The following is a 23,378-nucleotide window of genomic DNA, read 5'->3' on the forward strand; positions in this document are numbered from 1 at the left end:
TCAGTGCTGCCCATCAGTGCCCATCAGTGCTGCCTATCTGTGCCACCTATCAATGCCCACCAGTGCCGTCAATCAGTGCCCACCAGTGCTATCTATCAGTACCTATCAGTTCCCATCAGTGCTCATCACTTCCGCCTCATCAGTGCTCATAAGAGCCGCTTCATCAGTGCCCATTAATGTCGCCATCAGCAGTGCCCATCAGTGCAGCCTCATCAGCGCACGTCAATGGAAAAAAATTACTTATTTACAAAATTTACTGAAACTAAGAAAACCTTTTTTTGTTTTTACATTTTCGGTTTTTCTTTTTTTTTTTTTTTTTTTTATAAAAAAGCTAGCAGTTATTAAATACCCCAAAAGAAAGCTATATTTTGTGAAGAAAAGATATAAAAAAATTATTTGAGCACAGTGTATCAATTGCTATTCAAAGTGCGACAGCTGAAAACTGGAAAATGGTCTGGGCAGGAAGGGGGTGAAAGTGCCCCATATTGAAGTGGTTAAAAGATATGCATGGCAATGCTATGGAAAGCACACGGATGTATGTAAAAAAATAAAATAAAAAATACAGCATGAGAACAGCAATGCACAGCCATTCACATCAAAAGCAGGTCATAGGCAGCACCTGGTGCTGCTAATTCTGCTGAATGGGCTCGGGTGACCCATGTGCAAAGGCCTCATGCACACAAAAAGTGAGAATGTAAAATTCTGGATGTTTTCTCCCACCCAGGGAGTCGCAGGTGCCACGTACAGTCTGCTATACAAGTGAATATCTGTGTGTGTCTGTAGTTTTGTAAAAGCAGATCCTTTTGTGCATTGGCATTTACAATGTATTTCCTGGACATGACATCCCGGGGCATAATTTCAGTCTCTCACCATCCCTGTATAGGAGCCCTAAAGAGTAATGCCCTGTACACATGATCTAACTTTCTAATGGAAAATGTGCGATCGGATCGCGTTGTTGAAAAATCTGATCGTGTGTGGGCTCCATCTGACTTTTTCCGTCGGAATTTCCAACACACAAAGTTTGGGAGCTGGATATAAAATTTTCCGACAACAAAATCCGATCATTTAAATTCTGATCATGTGCAGATAATTCCAAAGGACAAAGTGCCATGCATGCTCAGAATAAATTCCGAGATGAAAGTTATTGGCTACTGGCCCATTTATAGTCCCGTCGTACGTGTTGTACGTCACCGCGTTCGGAACGATTGGATTTTCCGACAACTTTGTGCGACCGTGTGTATGCAAGACAAGTTTTGGCCAAAATCTGTCGGAAAACTACGCATGCTCCGAAATAATTTGACACATGCTCCGAAGCATTGAACTACATTTTCTCGTCTCGTCGTAGTGTTGTACATCACCGTGTTCTTGACGGTCGAAAGTTCAGCAAACTTTTCTGTGACCGTGTGTATGCAAGCCAAGCTTGAGCGGAATTCCGTCGGAAAAACCATCCAAGATTTTTCCAATGGAAAATCCGCTCGTGTGTACGCGGCATTAGTTTCCATCTTTCAGAATGTTGAGAAACACTGTTCATGTAGAATAACAATTATTATCTAAAAAAAAAACAAAGTTTTCGTAGCTGTAAATATTTACGTTGCACATGGCTGGAAATATAATGTTTAATTGCTTTCATCTTGCTGTAATTTGCCATGCAACTTTGCTTCCAAAATCTGCTAGTTCTGAAATCATGAATAGATGATAATGAGCCCAATGTTTACGTTAAATAAAGCCAGGAGCAAGGTAAATATGTTGTTGTTGTTGTTTTCTTACATCTCTGATGTACATGAAGGGGTTTTAATTATTTTAGTCCTCATCCCGAAGTGTTAAACTGACAATAAATGGTGATTTCATACAAGGATTAAAATTTTGCCGTGATAGCAGTATTATAAATGCTAATCAACCCATCACTAGTTTGTGCAAACATAATTAAGAAATCAAGAAAAAAAGCAATCACGTAAAATTAATAGAAAAATAATCATTCAGCTGGCAAAAAATTGTGTGATGTGTGGAAGGGGATGTTTTACTTATCACTACCAATCACAGAGTTCATTAATCAACCCAGATGGGGTCAAATGTGCTTATATAAATTAACTCACCCTATTGGGTAGAGTATTAGACATTTCTCTAAAATTAAATATGATTAGATGGACACTTTTTAACCCCTAAATATCCAAAAGGTGGTCAGTTTTACCCTTTGAAGCGCTATATTTAGCTGCTGTCTTGGTTCATATAAAGGTATTTAATCCCCTAATTAAAGCTGAAGTCCAAGCAGATTTCCAAAAGTCCAGTAAATGCAATATATGGGGTTTTTCTGTTGGAGAATGGGTGCAGGAACTCACCCAAACAAATACCCCCCCTCCCCCGAGTAGCGATTTGCCACAATGTGCTCACTGTCATAGGATTGGTAGGAGGGGCTGTTAAATAAAACCAAAAGTGCGCAACACACAGAATGCAGGGTTCAGGAGTGCATATCTCACAGGCCAGTTTACAACCAAAAAATGACCTCCCCTCAATTCCTCCCCAAAGCCCAATCCCCCGGTGCAGACCTCTGCTTAAATGATCCCGCTACAAATTCCTAACTGCTGCATTTCATACTCTTGACCACTGAACTCTGTATCCTGTGTTGTCCCTCCCCAACAAGAAAAAAATCTTCAGCGGTGAAAAGTCCCCCCCCTAAAAAAAACAACATCTATCATTCACTCCTGCAATCTTTGTCCACATATTACGTCTGCACCTACCATCTACAGCTGACCTGTTCATCTTTCATTTAAAGCTCACCACTGTACCCCACTGCCCACAACTCACCTCTTTTCCCCCATCCAAAGTTCACCTCTGCAGCCCTGCCCAAAGCTCACCGCTGATCTCCTGTACAACTCTCCCTTCTACACCCTACCATCCACAGCTCTCCTCTGCATAACCATCCTTAACTCACCACCATCCAATGAGCATCTGTAAACTCTTGTCAAAGCTCACTTCTGCACCCCCTCAGCTTACCTCTGCATCCCCACCCACAACTCACCTTTCCATCCCCATATACAATTCACCTCTGCACCCAGCCCCTTGTCCGCAGCTCACATCCACACTTTTTCTCTCTTAAGCAGCTCACCTCTGCACCACTCACCATAGGCAATGCTTCTCCACAACTCCCTCCTGCACCCTTCACCATAGCTAACCCTTTTCCACAGCTCACCTCTGCACCCCTCACAATAGTTAACCCTTGTCCACAACTCACCCCTGCACCCCTCACCATAGCTAACCCTTGTCCATAACTTACCTCTGCACCTTCTCTATAGATAACCCTTGTCCACAGCTCACCCCTGCACTCCTCGCCATAGCTAAACTATGTTCACAACTCACCCCTGCACCCTTCACAATTGCTAACCCTTATCCACAGCTCACCTCTGCATCCCTCACCATAGCTAACCCTAGTCCACAGCTCACCTCTGCACCCCTTGCCATAGCTAACCCTTGTCCGCAACTCACCCCTGCACCCTTTGCAATAGCTAACCCTTGTCCACGGGTCACCTCTGCACCCCCCACCATAGCTAACCCTTGTCCACAACTCACCCCTGCACATTTTACAATATCTAACCCAGTGGTGGACGTGCGGTTCTCTGGGGTGTATGCTGGACAGACTTCTAGTTATAATGGCTCTGAGGGACTAATGAACCTGACCTAATTTGACTTCTGTTTTGCTGATTGCAGTCTGGGCTCTTTACTGAGTATTCATGTATATGTGGCTGGCTTTAAGTATATGCTTATACTATTAAGGCTGCTGGCTCTCATTGTCCAAGTCTATACCAACACCCCCTCCCCCCCCCCATCCTGTATTTGTCTTTTTGAGTCTTTCCACCTGCCAATATTGCCAATATAGGTGCTACTTGGCACTCTGAGTTACTGGCTCATTCTTATGAATACCCAAATACCTGAGATGCTGATGATACTTGAAGCTTAATGGATAGTGAGGCCTGTTTTCTCCAACAATCCCTGAGTCAGTCCTGATGAATCTAGACAACGAAACGTGCTGACGCACAGGGGCTCACTATTATTTATACTATTCATGTTCATCCTTGTCATGTATTGTGTATAGAGCATATCATATGCGTTTAACTCGTTATCCTTTTTTGCTCTTCTGTACCACGTATTGTTAAATAAATAAAATGTATATTTTTTAAAGCTACAACTGTCCATTGTGCCTCTAAAGTCTGACCCTGGGCTATTTCATGCTCACCCCTGCACTCTTCGCCATAGCTAATCCTTGTCCACAACTCACCCTGGCACCCTTTGCCATAGCCAACCCTTGTCCACAGCTCACCTCTGCACCCCTCGCAATAGCTAACCCTTGTCCACAGCTCCCCCCTGCACCTCTCGCAGTTGCTAACCCTTGTCCACAACTTACCTCTGCACCTCCACAGTCCTCACCTTCACACACACACCCCTCCCTCCACTGCCCTCATCTGTAACAGAATAATAGCACAGGCAGGGAGCATAGAAAGTTATTAGCTTTCAACATTTCTGGCGATCATCAGGTATTTTATTTGAATGTATCAAACAGATATAACACAACGCTTTCAAATGTATATTTCATAGAAGAAAAGGGACCAAATAAGAGAAGCTTATTGTTAGGGTTTAGATACACTTTCATATAGTAAGTTTGTTCTGAAAGGAAAAATAATATATTTACTTGTTTAAATATATCCATTTGTGTTTGTTTTATTATTTGCACCAAATATTTCTGAACAAAGAGTAAACACAAAGAAATAAATGCAATCTATTGTGAGGAAAGGAAACCAATTCATATACTTTACTGCCTACACTTGCAGGGGGTCTTAAAGCATTGCACTACTTGAAATATTCAGGTTTTGCTTGTCTCTGTGGGAAACCTATAGACACATGGGATGTTGTGTTTTTACATATATTTAATAGACAGCTTTACAAAACTGTAAGAAGATCATCATATAGCAAACAAAGTAAACTTTTCCATGTGGCCAAAATTGTTTTTTTATTTCCACTTTTGCTGCTGAATTGGGATAACAACTACTTGTCCCATTTACATAGCATGACTTTAGAAAAAAAAAATGCAGCTTACCTTTTTTAGATGCTCTATTCTGGACTCTCCAGCAAGGACAAATGCTAGGTAGTTCTTTTTGTTTATGAGAGGGCTGGGCAGCTGTGTTTGCTATAATTAACCCTGTCTGTGCTGATCAGGCACATCATCATTACCAATTGTCACTAGATTTGAACACCATCTGTCCTAAGGCTGTCCATACTTGGATCATTTATTTATTTTAGGTCAGCCAGTAGGCTCATTGAAAAAAGAAAATAGATTTCCTCATCCACACAAGTGAGGTGGATGGAGGAGTGACTAGAAAAAACCCCAAGGTTTTGTGCCAAAACTGACCATTGTTCCAAAACTACAAAGCTCGATGTATGAGCAGATGCAACGTCCAAATGTTTTCTGACTTGCCTATATAGATGCGGTCCAAGTAACTCAAAAGGGCATAGGAGAAGGATTGTAGGGTACAGCCCCCAAAAAAGAAAGTCACAGATGGGCCTTGCAGTTTAAAACATGGGTTTTATTACAAATATCTGAAAAACAAAAGACTTGGTAAAATTACCCACCACCGTCACCTGGCCTTAATAAAAAAGACAACGTTGTCTATAGCGATAGCAGCTGCAAAGCACGAGGCACATGCACACAAAAATCACATACAAGCCCGGGATATCTATTAACCACCAAGTTAGATGGGTAGAAAAAACAGTAAACTAATTGGCGGTGTACAAAAAATGTTCTCCAACTTAACTATAGTGTAAGATGTGTCCATATATAGAGTAATCTCAGACTTCACTTGTTAAAAAATTGAGGAGTCCCACAGGGAATTGTCAGTAGATATATCCCAAACAGCAGTTAAATCAAGGAGGAATCCCCCCGCTGTGCTATTGTATTCCGACAGCAGAGACTCTTCTGCTGTCAGCATACATTGATAAGCGCTGTATGCACTGTTCAAATGAAAGTTTTCCAACAGTCCTGTTCATAAGAAGGCAATCATTAGATCGACTTCTTTTGAGCAGCAACAGTCATAGATGGATCGAAATTCATTCATTTCCTGAACTGGCCGGATTTGCATACATCTATGGCCAGCTTAACAAAGGGTTAAAGGTGTAGAGGCTGAGCTTCTTGCATTGTATGGTAATGAGAACGGGCTTGGGAAAGGCTCACTCCAACATTGTTAAACAAACTTTGCAGTGAGCGATTACACCTTCTCCTGACAAACATCTAAAAGGTAAGAAATATAGATAGAGGTGCACATCTTAACTGGCCTCGCGATTCGATTCAGTTCGATTACGATTATCCTGTACAAAAAAATAAGTACCTCCCATTACTAAAATGGACATTAAGGGCAAGCTTTTTGAAAAAGTATACAAATGTTTCGAAAAATAGAAAAAATGATTACATAAAAACCCTGTCATAAACAAACATGACAGTGGTGTACAAAGTAATATACAATATCCATGTGTAATATAATATATGAGCAAGAGCAACACAACACTTCTCCTGTAACCCTAATCGGGTTACAGGAGAAGTGTTGTGTTGCTTTTGCTCATATATTACACATGAATATTGTATATTACTTTATAAACCACTGTCATGTTTGTTCATGACAGGGGTTTTATGTAATACATTTTTCTAAACATTTGTACACTTTTTTCAAAAAGTTTGCCCCTAAAGTCCCTTTTAGTACTGGGGGGAGGGGGGGTACTTACTTTATTGTACATGTTATAATGGGACTGTGACAACAATAAATGGAGTCTCACCTCCATAATGGTTCTTCTTTAAGATTGCGATTATCCTGCCAACTATTCGATTTGATTAAATTCCGCAATGAGTGCATTTCTCACAGGCCAGTTTACAACCAAAAAGACCTTGCCTCAATTCCTCCCCAAAGCCCAATCCCGCAGTACAGACCTCTGCCTAAATTATCCCGTTACAAATTCCTAACTGCTGCATTTCATACTCTTGGCCACTGAACTCTGTATCCTGTGGTACTGTCTCTCCCCACCAAGAAAAAATCTTCTGCGGTAAAAAAGTTTCCCCCCCATCCTTCACTCCTGCAATCCTTGTCCACAGATTACGTCTGCCCCTACCATCTACAGCTGACCTGTTCATCCTTCATTTAAAGCTCACCACTGCATCCCACTGTCCACAACTCACCTCTTTCCCCCCATCCAAAGTTCACCTCTGCAGCCCTGCCCAAAGCTCACCTCTGATCTCCTGTACAACGCTCACTTGTACACCCTACCATCCGCAGCTCTCCTCTGCATCCCCATCCTTAACTCACCACCATCCAATGAACATCTCTAAACTCCTGTCAAAGCACACTTCTGCACCCTCCATCCACAGCTAACCTCTGCAACCCCACCCACAACTCACCTCTGCACCCCCATATACAACTCACCTCTGCACCCACCCCCTCATCCGCAGCTCACATCCACACTTTCTGTCTTTAGCAGCTCACATCTGCACCACTTGCCATAGCTAATGCTTGTCCACAACTCATCCCTGCACCCTTCACCATAGCTAACCCTTTTCTACAGCTCACCTCTGCACCCCTCGCCATAGCTAACTGTTGTCCACAAATCACCCCTGCATCCCTCGCCATAGCTAACCCTTGTCCATAACTCACCCCTGCACCTTTCGCCATAGCTAACCTTTGTCTACAACGCACCCCTCGCTATAGCTAACCCTTGTCCACAGCTCACCTCTGCACCCCTCGCCATAGCTAAACCTTGTCCACAACACACCCTTCTCCATAGCTAATCCTTGTCCACAACGCACCCCTGCACCTTCGCCATAGCTAACCCTTGTCCACAGCTCACCTTTGCACCCCTCGCCATAGCTAACCCATGTCCACAACTCATCCCTGTACCCTTCGCAATAGCTAACCCTTGTCCACGGGTCACCCGTGGACCACCCCTCACCATAGCTAACCCTTGTTCACAACTCACCCCTGCACGCTTTACAATAGCTAACCCAGTGGTGAAGGTGTGGTTCTCTGGGGGGTATGCTGGATGGACTTCTAGTTATGGCTCTGAGGGACTAATGAACCTGACCTAATTTGACTTCTGCTTTGCTGACTGCAGTCTGAGCTCTTTGCTGAGCATGTTCTGATGAAGCTAGACAGCGAAACCCGCTGACGCACAGGGGCTCACTACTATGTAACTATGCATGTTCATCTTTGTCATGTATTGTGTATATCATATGCTTTTAACCCTTTATCCTTTTTTTTTGCTCTTCTGTACCACGTATTGTTACAAATAAAATATATATTTTTTAAACCTAATACTGTCCATTGTGCCTCTAAAGTCTGACCCTGGGCTATCCCATGCCCATTTTTTTTCTTTTGCTGTATCACCCCTGCACTCTTTGCCATAGCTAACTCTTGTCCACAACTCACCTCTGCACCCCTCGCCATAGCTAACCCTTGTTCACAACTCACCCCTGCACCATCCGCAGTTGCTAACCCTTGTCCACAGCTCACCTCTGCATCCCTCGCCATAGCTAACCCTTGTCCTCAACTCACCTCTGCATCCCTTGCCATAGCTAACCCTTGTCAACAACTCACCCCTGCACCCTTTGCAATATCTAACTCTTGTACACATCTCACCTCTGCACCTCTCGCCATAGCTAACCCTTGTCCACAGCTCACCTCTGAACCCCTTGCCATAGCTAACCCTTGTCCACAGCTCACCCCTGCACCTCTCGCAGTTGCTAACCCTTGTTCACAGCTCCCCCCTGCACCTCTCACGGTTGCTAACCCTTGTCCACATCTTACCTCTGCACCTCCACAGTCCTCACTTTCACACACACACCCCCCTCCCTCCACTGCCCTCATCTGTAACAGAATAATAGCACAGGCAGGGAGCATAGGAAGTTATTAGCTTTCAACATTTCTGGCAAGATCAGCAAGTATTTTATTTGAATGTATCAAACAGATATAACAAAACGCTTTCAAATGTATATTTAATAGAAGAAAAGGGACCAAATAAGAGAAGCTTATTGTTAGGGTTTAGATACACTTTAATATAGTAAATTTGTTCTGAAAGGAAAACTAATATATTTACTTGTTTAAATGTATCCATTTGTGTTTGTTTTATTATGTGTACCAAATATTTCTGAACAAAGAGTAAACACAAAGAAATAAATGCAATCTATTGTGAGGAAAGGCAACCAATTCATATACTTTACTGCCTACACTTGTAGGGGGTCTTAAGGCATTGCACTGCTTGAAATATTCAGGTTTTGCTTGTCTCTGCGGGAAACCTATAGACACACGGGATGTTGTGTTTGTACATATATACATATTTAATGGACAGCTTTACAAAACTGTAAGCAGATCAACATACAGTATAGCAAGCAAAGTAAACTTTTGCAAGTGGGCAAAATTGGTTCTTTAAAGTGCATTTCCACTTTTGCTGCTGAATTGGGATAACAACTACTGTTACTTGTCCCATTTACATAGAATGACTTTAAAAAAATAAAAAAATGCAGTTTACCATTTTTAGATGCTCTATTCTGGACCCTCCAGCAAGGACAAATGCTAGGTAGTTCTTTTTGTTTATGAGAGGGCTGGGCAGCTGTGTTTGCCATAATTAACCCTGTCTGTACTGAGCAGCCAGATCTTCATTAACGATTGTCACTAGATTTGAACACCATCTGTCCTAAGGCTGTCCATACTTGGATCAGGCAGTAGGCTCATTGAAAAAAGCAAATCGATTTCCTCATCCACACAAGTGAGGTGGATGGAGGAATGATTAAGAAAAAACCCCAAGGTTTTGTGCCAAGACTCACCAGCGTTCAAACACTGCAAAGCTCGGTGTATGAGCAGATGGACTGTGCAGCTTAAAGTGGTTGTAAACCCTTACAAACCACTTTGACCTACAGGTAAGCCTAGATTAAGGCTTACCTGTAGGTCCAAGCAATATCTCCTAAACCTATATGGTTTAGGAGATATTTGCCCGAAAACGGGCACCGCTGTCTACGGCGCATGCGCCGTAGACAGCGGCGCGCAGGTGCACTGAGCGTGGCATTTCCAAAAATGGAGCTGCCGCGCGTGTCGACTCCCATGCGCATGCACGGGAGTGACGTCATCGCGGTTTCACCGAATGACAGCGGCGGAGCTGCGAGACGCCACCAGCAAGATGGATGCGGCGGACTACAGGGGACAGCGGCGACTTCGCTGGCTCCTGTGTCAGGTAAGTAACCTGGTAGTGTCAGGTAACTAATTGGTAGTGTACAAAAAATATCCTCCAACTTAACTATAGTGTAAGCCCTTGTACACACGGTCGGAGAATCCGTCGGAATGTGTCCTATCGGACCGTGTTGTCGGATAATCCGACTGTGTGTGGTATGCATCGGACTGTTTCCATCTGAATATCTGTCGGACCAAATTTTCCAACTTGCTGGAAATATTTTCCGACAAACTGGTCTGATATGACATACTCCGATCATGTGTAGAGAATTCCGATCGGACAAAGTGCCATGCATGCTCAGATCAAATTCCTACATCAAAGCTATTGGCTACTAGCCTGAACGTAGTCCCATCATAACGAAATTACGTCATCACATTCTGAAAGATCAGATTTTTCGACAACTTTGTCCGACCGTGTGTATACAACAGTTTCGGACAAGATCCAACGGACAAAATCCGACGGATTTGGTTGTCGGAATCTCTGACCGTGTGTACAAGGGCTTAGATGTGTCCATATATAGAGTAATCTCAGACAGACTTCACTTGTTGAAAAATTGAGGAGTCCCACAGGGGATTGTCAGTAAGTATATCCCAAACAGCAGTTAAATGAAGGAGGAATCCCCCCGCTGTGCTATTGTATTCTGACAGCAGAGACTCTTCTGCTGTCAGCATACATTGATAAGCGCTGTATGCACTGTTCAAATGGAAGTTTTCCAACAGTCCTGTTCATAAGAAGATAATCATTAAATCGACTGAGGGGCAACAATCATAGATGGATCAAAATTAATTCAGTTCCTACTGAACTGGCCAGATTTACATACATCTATGGCCAGCTTAACAAAGGGTTAAAGGTGTAGAGGCTGAACTTCTTGCATTGTATGTTAATGAGAACGGGCTTGGGAAAGGCTCACCCCAACATTGTTAAACAAACTTTGCAGTGAGCGATTACACCTTCTCCTGACAAACATCTAAAAGGTAAGAAATATATATAGAGGTGCACATCTTAACTGGCCTTGTGATTCCATTCGATTCTGATTATCCTGTCAATTATTCCGTAATGCATCACACTGCATCATGATTACTGCCAATGGTTTTCATCAAGAAATTCAAGCAGTTAGAAGAACTCAATTTTTTTATTTTATCTATTTTATCCCTGCATGTAGCAAAGTCTGAACACAGCAGACATCAACAGTATTTATTTAGAATAGTAAATACTAAATGGCACAGCCCCCTATACATTACACAGTCCCACTGTACATTATACAGCCCCCCATTTACATTACTTATCCCCCCATTTATATTACACAGCCCCTGTTTACATTATACAGCACCCTTTACATTATACAGCCCTCCATTTACATTACATAGCCCCATATTCACATTATACAGCCCTACTTTACAATATGCAGCCCCCTTTACATTGTACAGCCCCCTATTTACATTACAAAGCCCCCCCAATTACATTATACAGCCCCTTTACAATACACAGCTCCCCCCCCCCCCCTACTCAAAATTAAAAAAAAAAAAATCTCTGCCAGTCCCTCTGTTTCATGGATGCATCCTGTGCTGTGTCAGTGTCATTGTAAACCGATGCCTGTAAATACATGATATGACCTCCGTTCTTTCATGGCTGGTCACAGTCACGTCCCCTTCCAACCGTTCTCCTCCGCTCTAAAGCTACAGCTGGAAGAAGAGAACACACAGAAAGGGCACGTGACTGGCCATGAAAACGGAGATAATAAGGTATTTATTAGTTTACATTAACCCTTAGTGGTTGTACTTTTGATTTTTGTGCGACAGATTTCTGTACTGACCATCCGAATTTACATCAGACAAAAGTTTTATAGCCTGCACATCCAGCTTTTGTCTGATGTAAAAGTCAAATCGTCTGTCGAATGCACCGTACTAACGATCCGAAAATCCGCAGACAGCTTGTCTTCAGACTTTTCCCTTCCGACCGTGTGTACAAGCCTTAAGTGTCATTTCTGTCTGTTGCCCCATTCCTTTGCTATCTGCATGAGTCACTTCTGAGAAGTTTTTCTGACACCAAGAGAAAAAAGGTGACTGGAGGGAGCTCCACCTTGCTCTGTTCCTGTATGCTGTGTGAAGGGGGGGTGTGTCCCTTCCATCCAACCAGCTCCCAGGGTTCTCCTCACCGAGCTCTGCAGAGTGTAACTTCACCTCTCCAGCCTCTTTTTTTTTTCTGACAGCTCAGACAAGCTTTATAAATTCTGGACTTTGAACTTATGTAGAGAAGACTGCAGATAGACATGTACAATGTATGTAGGATGATTTGTTTCATCTCTGTGTATCACCCGAGGCCAGTCGCCTCACTGGGTATATGTGAGGGTTTACAACCAATTTAAGGCACTGATTTACTGGAAACGAAAAGCTGTATTTGTAATTGACAGGTATTTTAAATTAATAAAGTGTATCTAAACTCCCAAACAATCTTGTCATATATTGCAGTTTGCTAGTTCTAAGATCTGCTGGCTGCATTAGTTTTCTTTTTCCATTTTGTTTCCTTAATTTACTACTGGTGACTAGGGATGAGCCGAACACCCCCCCCCCCCCCCCCCAAGTTCAGTTCGCAGCAGAAAATGCGAAACAGAAAAAAAAATTGTCCGAACACGCGAACACTATTAAAGTCTATGGGACACAAACGTGAAACATCAAAACTGCAAATTTTAAAAGGTTATATGCAAGTTATTGCCATAAAATGTTTTGGGGACCCGGGTCCTGCCCCAGGGGACATGTATCAGAGCACTTTTTTATTTTTTATTTTTTTAGGAAGCAGTGATTTTAATAATGCTTAAAGTGAAACAATAAAAATGAAATATTCCTTTCAATATCATGCCTGGGGAGTGTCCTTAGAATGCCTGTAAAGTAACGCATCTTTCCCATGCATATAACAGTGCCACAGCAAAATTACATTTCTGACAAAATATAATTTAAAACTGCTCGCAGCTGTAATGTATTGTCGGATCCTGGCAATATAGATAAGAATACCAAAAAAAAAAAATGGCATGAATGTCAGCCCCAAAATCCACACCAGGTCCTTCAGGTATAGATATTAAGGGGAACCTCTCACCCATTTTTTTTTTTAAATGGCGTGGGGGACCCCCAGGCCCTATATACTCTGAACAGCAGTATATATACTATAAGGCTTGCCCTATATACTCTGCAGCAAATTGGGCCTTAGGTGTTGGTGGTACCAGAACACTGTTACCCTTGTTGAACGCAGGAATGGGCGCTGCGTTGAAATATTATATCAAACATTGTAATTACATGCCCCTGTTAAATAGGAGTAGAAAAATTGGGCCCTGGCGGTGGTGGTGGTGCCACAACACTGTAAGCCCTCACAGTTACTCTTGTTGGGCACAGAAATGGGCCCTGCATTGAAATATTATATCAAAAATTATAATTACATGCCCCTGTTAAACAGGGGCAGAAAAATTGGGCCTTGGTGGTGGTGCCACAACACTGTAAGTCCTGACAGATACTCTTGTTGGGTGCAAGAACGGACCCTGCTGTGAAGTATGATATCAAAATTTTTAATTACATGCCTCTGTTAACTGCTTGCTGACCAGCGCACATCGTTATAGTAATACATTTCACTGTGAGGAAGAATATGATAAACAGAGAAGTTGTTGTATAGCTGTATTCATATGCAATGTTGTATTAGTATCCTTGTAAAAATAAATAATTTATATACCAGCGCACGACGATGTACGTTGCCACAATGGCACAGCTGCGCAAATGGGTGTACCTGTACACCCCCTTTAAATCGCAGGCTAGTGGACGCACGCACGCTGCCAGCGAGTTACGCGGACTCTATGTCCGCTGGTGGCCCACAATCGTGACACGGAGAGGCAGAACAGAGAGATGCCTATGCTAACAAGGCATTTCCCTGTTCTGCCTAGTAACAAGACAGGGATCTACGCTCCCAGTTATCTGGAGCAATGATCTCTGTCATGTTTTAGTGACTCCACCACCCCCCCCCCCTACAGTTAGAACACAGTGAGGGAACACAGTTAACCCCTTGATCTTCCCTTAGTGTTTAACCCCTTCCCTGCCAGTGTCATTTACACAGTAATCAGTGCATTTTTATAGCACAGGTCGCTGTATAAATGTCACTGGTCCCAAAATAGTGACTGATGTGTCTGCTGCAATGTTGCAATCATGATACAAATTGAAGATTGCCATCATTACTAATAAAAAAATTAATAATAAAAATGCCATAAATCTATCCCCTATTTTGTAGATGCTATAAATTTTGCGTAAACCAATCAGTATGCGCTTATTGCGATTTTTCTTTTTTTTTACCAAAAATATGTAGAAAAATACATATCGGCCTAAACTGAGGAAGAAATTCGTTGTTTTTATATATTTTTTTGGGGATATTTATTATAGCAAAAAGTAAAAAATATAATATTGCTTTTTTTTCAAAATTGTCGCTCTTTTTTTGTTTATAGCGCAAAAAATAAAAACCGCAGAGGTGATCAAATACCACCAAAAGAAAGCTCAATTTTGAGGGGAAAAAAAGGACGTCAATTTTGTTTGGGTGCAATGTCGCAGTTAAAGCGACGCAGTGCCGTATCGCAAAAAGTGCTCTGGTCAGGAAAGGGGTAAAGCCTTCCAGGGCTGAAGTGGTTGAACAGGGGCAGAAAAACTGGGCCTTGGGCAGTGGTGGTGGTCCCACAACATTGTAACCCCTCAGAGATACTCTTGATGGGTGCAGGAACGAGCCCTGCGTTGAAATATTATATCATGAATTGTAATTACATGCCCCTGTTAAACAGGGGGGGGGGGGATTGGGCCTTGGGCGGTGATGGTGGTGCCACAACACTGTAACCCCTCACAGATACTCTTGTTGGTTGCAGGAATGGGCCCTGCTGCCAAATATTATATCAAAAATTGTAATTACATGTCCCTGTTAAACAGGGTTGGAAAAATTGGGCCCTGGGTGGTGGTGGTGCCCTAAACCAAAAACATTGTTGGAAGCTAGCATCATCAAAATTGACGAGGAATAGGATAGTCAGCCTATGCAGTCTTCAACAGATCACACATCCATAGAAAATTCAATCAGTTATATCAGCATCAGGTGCTTGATAGCTGCTGATCTCAGACTGATTCATTTTTATGAATGTGATCCTATCAACGGAGTCTGTGGACAGGCGCACTCTTTGATCTGTTACCCTCGATTACCACTAAATGTGCATTCAGAAAGCACGCTGGATGCTGGACAAGTATATTAGAAACTGTAAAAACTGTATTAGATACTGTGTACACTGCCTGAAGTGTATTAGAAACAGTACACCACAAAATGCACTGTAGATATAGGCTACATTAGATGCAGAGTATATATATATATATATATATATATATATATATATATATATATATATATAAATATATATATATACATATATATACACGAGAGTGTTTATATTAATACACCACTTGAAGTGTAATATATATACACACAATCAAATACACTGCCACTAACTGAATAACCTGCCTGCTTAATCTAACTCAAGCTATCTGCACGCCAACAACACTACACACAGCTGCCGTGTAGGCAGCCTTATATAGTGTGGGGCATGGACTTAGTCCCCCTGAGCCATGATTGGCCCAAGGCACCCTGCCTTGGGCCAATTATGGCTCTCTTAGCAGATCGCTCTGTGATTGGCCAAAGCATGCAGGTCAGGTGCATGCTTTGGCCAATCATCGTACAGCAATGCACTGTGTTCTCACAGTGCATTATGGAGCATTCCGCGGCGCTCAAATTTTCTGCGAACGCCCCATAATGTTCGCTCTTCAGGGAAAGGGTGAACATCCGATGTTCGAGTGGAACTTATGTTCGACCTGAACATCTAGCTCATCCCTACTAGTGACCTTGTCAATAGAACACTTTCTGTCCCGCATGACAACAGTTACCCAATGCACTGCATTCAGGAATGTCCTTGTTGCTCCCTAGGCTGCTTGCCCCAGATTTGGATGACAGAACACCTCTCCCTCTCTTTATATCTTATTGGGAAGAAGTGTTCTCTAGTTCAGTATGGGAGAGCTTAATAGGGCTGATATAACTACTGTATTTCTCGGCGTATAACACATCTATCCAAGTTTAGGAGGGAATTTTAAAGAAAAAAACTTACATTTAAATGCCCATCAGTGCAGTCTTGTCAGTGTAATTTGCAGCCTTGCATTGCAACCTTGCATGTCATTTGCAGCCTTGCATTGCAGCCTTGCATGTCATTTGCAGCCTTCCATTGCAGCCTTGCATGTCATTTGCAGCCTTCCATTGCAGCCTTACATGTCATTTGCAGCCTGCATAGAAACCAACAAGCTTCCAGGTTTTATAACTAAGCTTGATTGCACAAGCTGGGGTTAGAAGCTCATTGGTTTTTATGCAGAAGTGAGCCTGATTTTGCACTTTACAGCTTTAGTAAATAAACCCCATTGCGTACTTAAAAGTGGGGTATGCCTGTGGTACCAAACCTCAAAAAAAAAAAAACCTGTATATGTTATTAGCAGCAACAAACCTGAATGCATTTAAGCATTTTTAAGGGAAAGCTTTTGTTAAAGAGCGATGAAACATTATGTATACAAAGCTGAATTTAGAGTGCAACTTTGACAGAACTTTGGATGGGTGGGACCTGGATACGCCTTTGGCTTTGACCAGTGATAATGGACAACTGCTGCACAATGATTGCATTGTATACCATTCGGGTATGGCTTTAATGCAACTTTTGAGGGTTATTATTGAAGACTATGGTCCTTAAGTTGAATGAATGTCGGACCAAATTAGTGCATTAACTACTTTGAAGTTGCTGCAACTTTGAGTAGTACATATATATATATGAACGGTTATCATTGGAAAATATGGGGAATGACTTGTTATGCGACTTTGATGTCGCACAAGTGTGAATGGGGTGTAACAATTCTCCAGGATGTGGGAAAGCCATCACAATTATTTGGAGAGCTTCATTAGGTATATTAGGTCCTCCACTCTCCTGGTTTGGAAAAGTCTGATTCCTCTCTTGATTTATGGGGGATATGTGGATGCTGTGTGGAAATTTCACCTTGTGTTTTGGGGGTGGTGTACTGAACACTTCTTTAGCATGGTGCAGCTGCAGGAGTCTATGCCCAATATCTAGTTGCATGAAGCTAAAGCCTATGAGGAGCATTGAGGCTGCTCAGAGGTTCACTTTACGGTGAACTTGTCTCCAGCCTATGGACATCAAACTAATTGCTCATGCTTAATGTGCACACAAATACTTCTCAAATAGGCTTTTCTTGATTCCAAACCATGCAGACACTGAGCAATAACTAATCCAGGAATTTCACAGCCATGGTAACTTGGATTGAAGTTATCTGCTTGATTTGCTGCCCCCACTCACCCCCTCCAAGCCGTGACACTGCAGGCTTTTTAATGTTTTCCACATTACTTTAGAAAGTGATTTGATTAGGAGGAACCAGAAACAGAGTAAAAGGAAAAAGATGTAAGAAAAGTAGATGATAATTGCCCCCAGGGGTATTGAAGATAGTGATGTAGAGTCACTGTAACAGCCCTGTGCTGAGATCTAAGAGGAAAAGGTTGTGAGACTCACGCTGCTATGTTCAGAGTCCTCCAATCTTTACCCGTGGGGAAGTAGTTGGTGTTTTCAAGATTTTGGTTTTAAGGTTGGACAGGTCGTATCCTCCCACCCATCACATTGATATTCAGATGAGCTGTACTGTTGTCCAGCTGCTGTGCCTCCAACATTGGAATTCCTGGCCTCCAATGTTCTGTGTGATTGCAATGTGGGTATTTACTACAGAAACAGACAGAAATTAATCATATTTCATAAATGTGTTTAATTCAAATCTGCTGCAAGTCTCAACTTGGAAACTTTTCACATGAAAGTGTTTAGTCTAATTTTATCATTATGATAAATGGGTGTTCTCTATTTAAATAAACCTGTTAATGGATATTATGCAAATATTCCCCAAACACACTTTATTAAATAAGACTATTGTGCATTAAAATTAACAGCGCTGATTTCCTGGGTTTCTATTAAATACTTCGGGGTACCATATTTCTTCTGATTATGAAAGCAGAAATAACTATGGAAAATGAAAACACCATAGATGTACACTGAAGTCATCTGTTTTTTTATACGGAAATGAAAATATGTACTGTGCATGCAATGAAGCTGCTAACAAGGCACATTATGGAGGGGTTGTGTTAGCTCTTATAGTACCTCTGCTGTCTACCTTATGTGCATCATAAATAAAGAGCAACACCAGACACAGTAATTTTACCAGGTAAACTACTAATGTATGGGAAACATTGCAATTCTGTTACATTAAAAAGTTCAAGCCTGAGATTACATTATTCCTTCCACCAGATTTTTTTTGGCTTTGCATTGTCCTTTGGAGCAGCACTGCAACCACGGGTCACATGATTGTGTGCTTTATCATCTACCTCTCTGGGCGGTTATTTGTGATTGGCTGTTCCAGGCTGTAAATGTGTGTAGCTGATACTGAAGTTGACTAAGACTGAGGACAACGCATGAACAAATAACACGCTGGCCATTGTTTTTACAAACTTTTTATTCCAGGCTGTTCAGAAGAGAATTTCAGGCTTTAGCAATTTAGGTATAAAAAGATACATCTCCTTTTGGGTTTAAATGCCATTTATTTATGTTTTAATGGATTGTGCATTTATTGTTTAGTTCTGTTTCACCCACTTGAACAAACACTCTGTTGCCATTAGTTTAATCTCAAGTTAATTCCTTTATCTTGTTAGATACATTTATGTGGTTCAGTTCTTCTTGATGATCTTTCTTCTTTAGTTCTTACAGGACACAAGCCGAAGTTCAAATCAGCCAAGACGTCCTCCACGAGGGCGATACCCACAGCAACCCAGATGAAGATACATGTCTGAATTCCTACTCAGGGAGAGCCAGATGGCCAATTGTTAAGACTGAAGATCATTCTAATAGATCCAGTTGTAAAAGAAAAGGGTGTTTTTTGATACACATGGCGGGCTCAACCATCCAAAGATAAACATGGGAAAAACTGTGCCACAATCTTGCCCAAACAACTACCTGTTTTTATTTCTCAACAATTTTTGATAAATTTTTACCAGGAAGTAGTAAAGCCCCCTATGTAAAGATGTATATACAGAGTCTTCAGGTATTTTTATGAAACTGGTAATGCTACCTGGAAACCATCACAACTATACAGAATTTAAAACGTCTACTAAATTTAACTTAAAGTGTTACTAAATCCACAACAAAATCAGTCTGTATATGCATGCTTGTTATACTCACTGTGGAACCTAAGGGGTTAATGCTCATTGTGTAAAAAGGCTGTTTGATCCTGTCTTTGTTCCTCCCCTTCTTCCACCGTCCCCAATCCATCTGCTGATAAGACAGAGCCTTTGGAGTCATTCTGCACATGCTCAGTTTTGTGTGTTGTGCTAGATAGTTATTTTTTTTGTGATCAGCACAGGGCCAATCAGCACTTTCCAGACAGAGGGTTTGGGGTCCTGCAGACTCATAGGACAGTCAGTGTAGAATAAAAACTCCTCCTACAAGCTTTAACCAGACACTAATAGAAGTCACAAGACTGCTATATACCGCTGTTGAAAAAGGTATTTAGCAGTTTATATTTGCTAAAATAATTGTGTTTCCATGTTCTGAGTACTTTGGGAGACCAGATATAGTGAATGCAGGGTCCTGGGTTTAGTAACACTTTAAAGGATATTTTAATAAAATGTTATTATTCACAGCAGCCAGTTTGACAAAAGATTTCACAGTGTATCTGGCCAGTCCTACAGCCTCTTGCCAGCCATGTTGTTTTGTGCAAAACAAAACCTAGACTTTGAACATGTTCATGACACTGTATCGTTGTTGATGGAACAAAACATCTACACAACTGTGTAGAATATTGTCTTTGTACAAAATAAAAATTCCCCTCTATTAGATCTATGCAAGGATTCTTGTAGACTGCAATGAGTGTGTGACCATTCAAAGTTTTGTATAATAAAGCTGGAGGAACATATGGGTGGAGTTGAGAATCTCTAGCCTGCAGAATTGAAAGTTTAAGAGATTTTAAAGCAATTCCAAAATATCAGATTACCAGTCTTCAGGGAAATTAGCAGGTAGCCTATATTACTTGAGCAATGGTTAAATAAAATACAAAAGACTCTGAGTAGATACATTTTTGTCTCCTTTATCTATATAGTTTTTGTCTCATTTATCTATATTTGCACAAATGTTTCCTTATCTATTATGATAAAACATTTTGAAGTGTTTACAATATAATTAAAAGCTATTAACTTTAGTGGCAGCTGCGTTTTTTTTTTTTTTCTTGTCAAAGGTTTCAAAGTCGCTTTACAATGAGTGACTCAGTGTGGTAGCAGAGCTATAAACAACAGAAGTAGGCAGAGAAGACTCCAGTGAATTGTCATGGTCACAAATGCCCTTAAAAACCCATACATGAACAGACCAAGCCAACCAAACATATTTAACGTGTTACAACTGCGTATTTTAATCAGTAATTACTTTTTTACATGTTTTCTAGGGGCAATTTACTGAATACTGTAGATAGAAATAGTTATTAGTATTAATGTGAATATGGGCAAGAACCTGCAAAATGATCACCATTACCATCCTACATTTTCTATTGATCTGTGTTTTAGTTATCTGTACCCAACACATGAATTGGGTGAAAAATTTGTCTTGGATGTACCATGAGTTCAGCAAAATTGGCATTAATAATTGGCATTAAGGATGAGCTCAGGTGTGTTCGCAAGCTGCATGAGCCGAGCCCGCCAGGAAGTCGGCACTGCACATCACTAATCACAGGCAGTGAGTCATTGTCCTGATGTGCGGCGGCAGAGATCAGGAAATGTCACACTGCTTGTGGTTAGCGCTGTGCAGTGCCAATTTCCTGGCGGGCTCCGCACGTGCGGCTTGCGAACGCACCTGAGCTCATCCTTAATTGAGATGCATCACTCAACAACTCAAATGTGCAATTAACATAGCTCTGTAGCCACAATGGGGTTGATTTACCAAAACTGGAGAGTGAAAAATCGGGTGCAGCGGAAGCTGGTAGCCAATCTGTTAATAATGTCAGCTTGTTCAATTAAAGTGGTTGTATACCCTCAGAAAAGCACTGCATACTAGCTCATTATGAAATACTTACCTTAGAACGAGGTCCCTGTATAGCAGGCTGGTCAACGCCAAGAGAGCTGACCTTTTGAGAAATTCTAGCAGTGTAGGATACATGAGACGACTGTAGCATTTTGCATGACAATGACCTCTGGAGCAGTATTCCACAGCAAGACTGGATTTATTTGGGCTACACACCCAACAAGGCAACACAAACAAAATGGCAACAGCAATGAACAGTTAAAAGGTAAAACAGTATTTGTAAAATACAACAAAACAATGAAAGGACCGTGTATTTTTGTACCTGAATCCTAAATCTAGGAAGGTCCTAATTAAAGGTGGTACTAGAAGCTAAAAGGTCCTTGAGTCTTTCCAAAAGGCCCTCAAAGTGGCCAATGTGGAAATAAACATCGGGGCTCAGGGTCCTGTGTTGAAGCGCTCAGGTATATTTGTATTCTACGGTAAAGGGCGTAAAAAAAATACACAAACTAAGTCCCTGGTTACGGTGGCACTGTCCCTTTAAAAGGGGGCTCAGAGGTTGAGGTCAGCAGCCTCTCACCACTATGCAATCTGCTGTGAAGCCTCCTCCTACTCTTTGGTGTTAGGAAAATGGTAGCATTGGCTGGTAGCATTGACCACACTACATGGGCATAGTATTTGCATGATCCTGCCTGTATATGCATCCCATGAATTAGTATTTACACCGATCAGCTATTACATTTTGACCACTTACCTAATATTGAGTAGGTCCATCTTTTGGCACAAAAACAGTCCTATAAAGGTGTGAGTGACTTTTGTTTTATATAATAATACATTTTAAATAGCAGTATTGCACTGTTGTGAGCATTTGTTCTTTCTTTGTAGTACCATAACATATAAATCTGTGTTTTAAGCTATTTTAATAAGGAGGAGTTGAAGACTGATGACTGGATGCAGTGGATAGTTATAATTAGACATATTTGACCTGCCTATATTTTGGAGGTCATTATCATACAGTGACTAAAACAGTGGCAGTGATATATTTGTAAGTTTCAAGTAAATGGACATTTTTGACACATTTCTTAGTACGTTTTATACAGAAAGCTATACTCACGCTTGAATATGTAGGACACTTCATAAATGTCTACAGCAGTCTTTTCAACCTTTTTGCAATAGAGGACTCCTTAAAATAATTTTCAGATCTAAGGGAATGCCTGCTAAATATTAATATATGAAGATTCTTTAAAAAATGTCCGTGCTTTTTTTGTTATAATTTTCGCAGCCATCTTCACCACAGCGTGCCAACTCTTATGCCCTGTACATACGGTCGGACATTCCGACCACAAAATCCGTCGGATTTTGGCCGAAACTTGTGTTGCATACACACGGTCTGACAAAGTTGTCGTAAAATCCAATCATTCTGAACACGGTGATGTTCGTTGCGTACGACGGGACTACGTAGAGGCCAGTAGCCAATAGCTTTCATCTCGTAATTTATTCTGAGCATGCGTGGCACTTTGTCCGTCGGAATTCTCTACAAACGATCGGAAAAAGTCAGATCGGATGTTGTTTTTGAAAAATTTTAGATCCAGCTCTCAAACTTTTTCCGTCTGATTTTTTCGACGGAAAAAGTCCGATAGAGCCCACACACGATCGGATTTTCCGACAACATAATCCGATCGGACCGTTTCCGTCTGAATTTACGACCGTGTGTACAAGGCATTATACTAAACTGCAAGGTTGGCCAGCTTGCCAGACAGACTAATCACATGACACTCTCAGACACGACCAATTACTACTCCCGCCCTCACCATTTCCAACAAAAATATAAAAGTGCAGAAACTTTTTGAAGTCCCCCAGGTATCCACAACTCGTAGTACATAAGTGTGATCAGTATGCAGTTACATATAATAAATTAAAAATATGGTGTACTTAGTATATTTAACACCCAGAGCACCGTCTGTTCTATTTGACAGTTATGATCATA

General features: G+C 41.5%; 1 protein-coding gene across 2 annotated transcripts in view; it reads left to right on the forward strand.

Annotated features, from left to right (window-relative positions):
* The window catches only part of SEC16B (SEC16 homolog B, endoplasmic reticulum export factor), a 392,979-nt gene extending 372,397 nt beyond the window's left edge, over positions 1 to 20,582 (forward strand). For both annotated transcript variants that reach the window (XM_077453184.1, XM_077453185.1), the window contains one exon: positions 19,088 to 20,582. In XM_077453184.1, coding sequence (XP_077309310.1) covers positions 19,088 to 19,165 — 78 coding nt within the window. In that variant the 3' untranslated portion in view covers positions 19,166 to 20,582. The remainder of the gene's footprint in view (positions 1 to 19,087) is intronic.
* The last annotated feature ends 2,796 nt before the right edge of the window (positions 20,583 to 23,378 follow it).

Source organism: Lithobates pipiens, unplaced genomic scaffold (assembly GCF_037356315.1).
Source record: "Lithobates pipiens isolate NorthernLeopardFrog02 unplaced genomic scaffold, aLitPip1_a1.2 Scaffold_23, whole genome shotgun sequence".
NCBI classification, from domain to species: domain Eukaryota; kingdom Metazoa; phylum Chordata; class Amphibia; order Anura; family Ranidae; genus Lithobates; species Lithobates pipiens.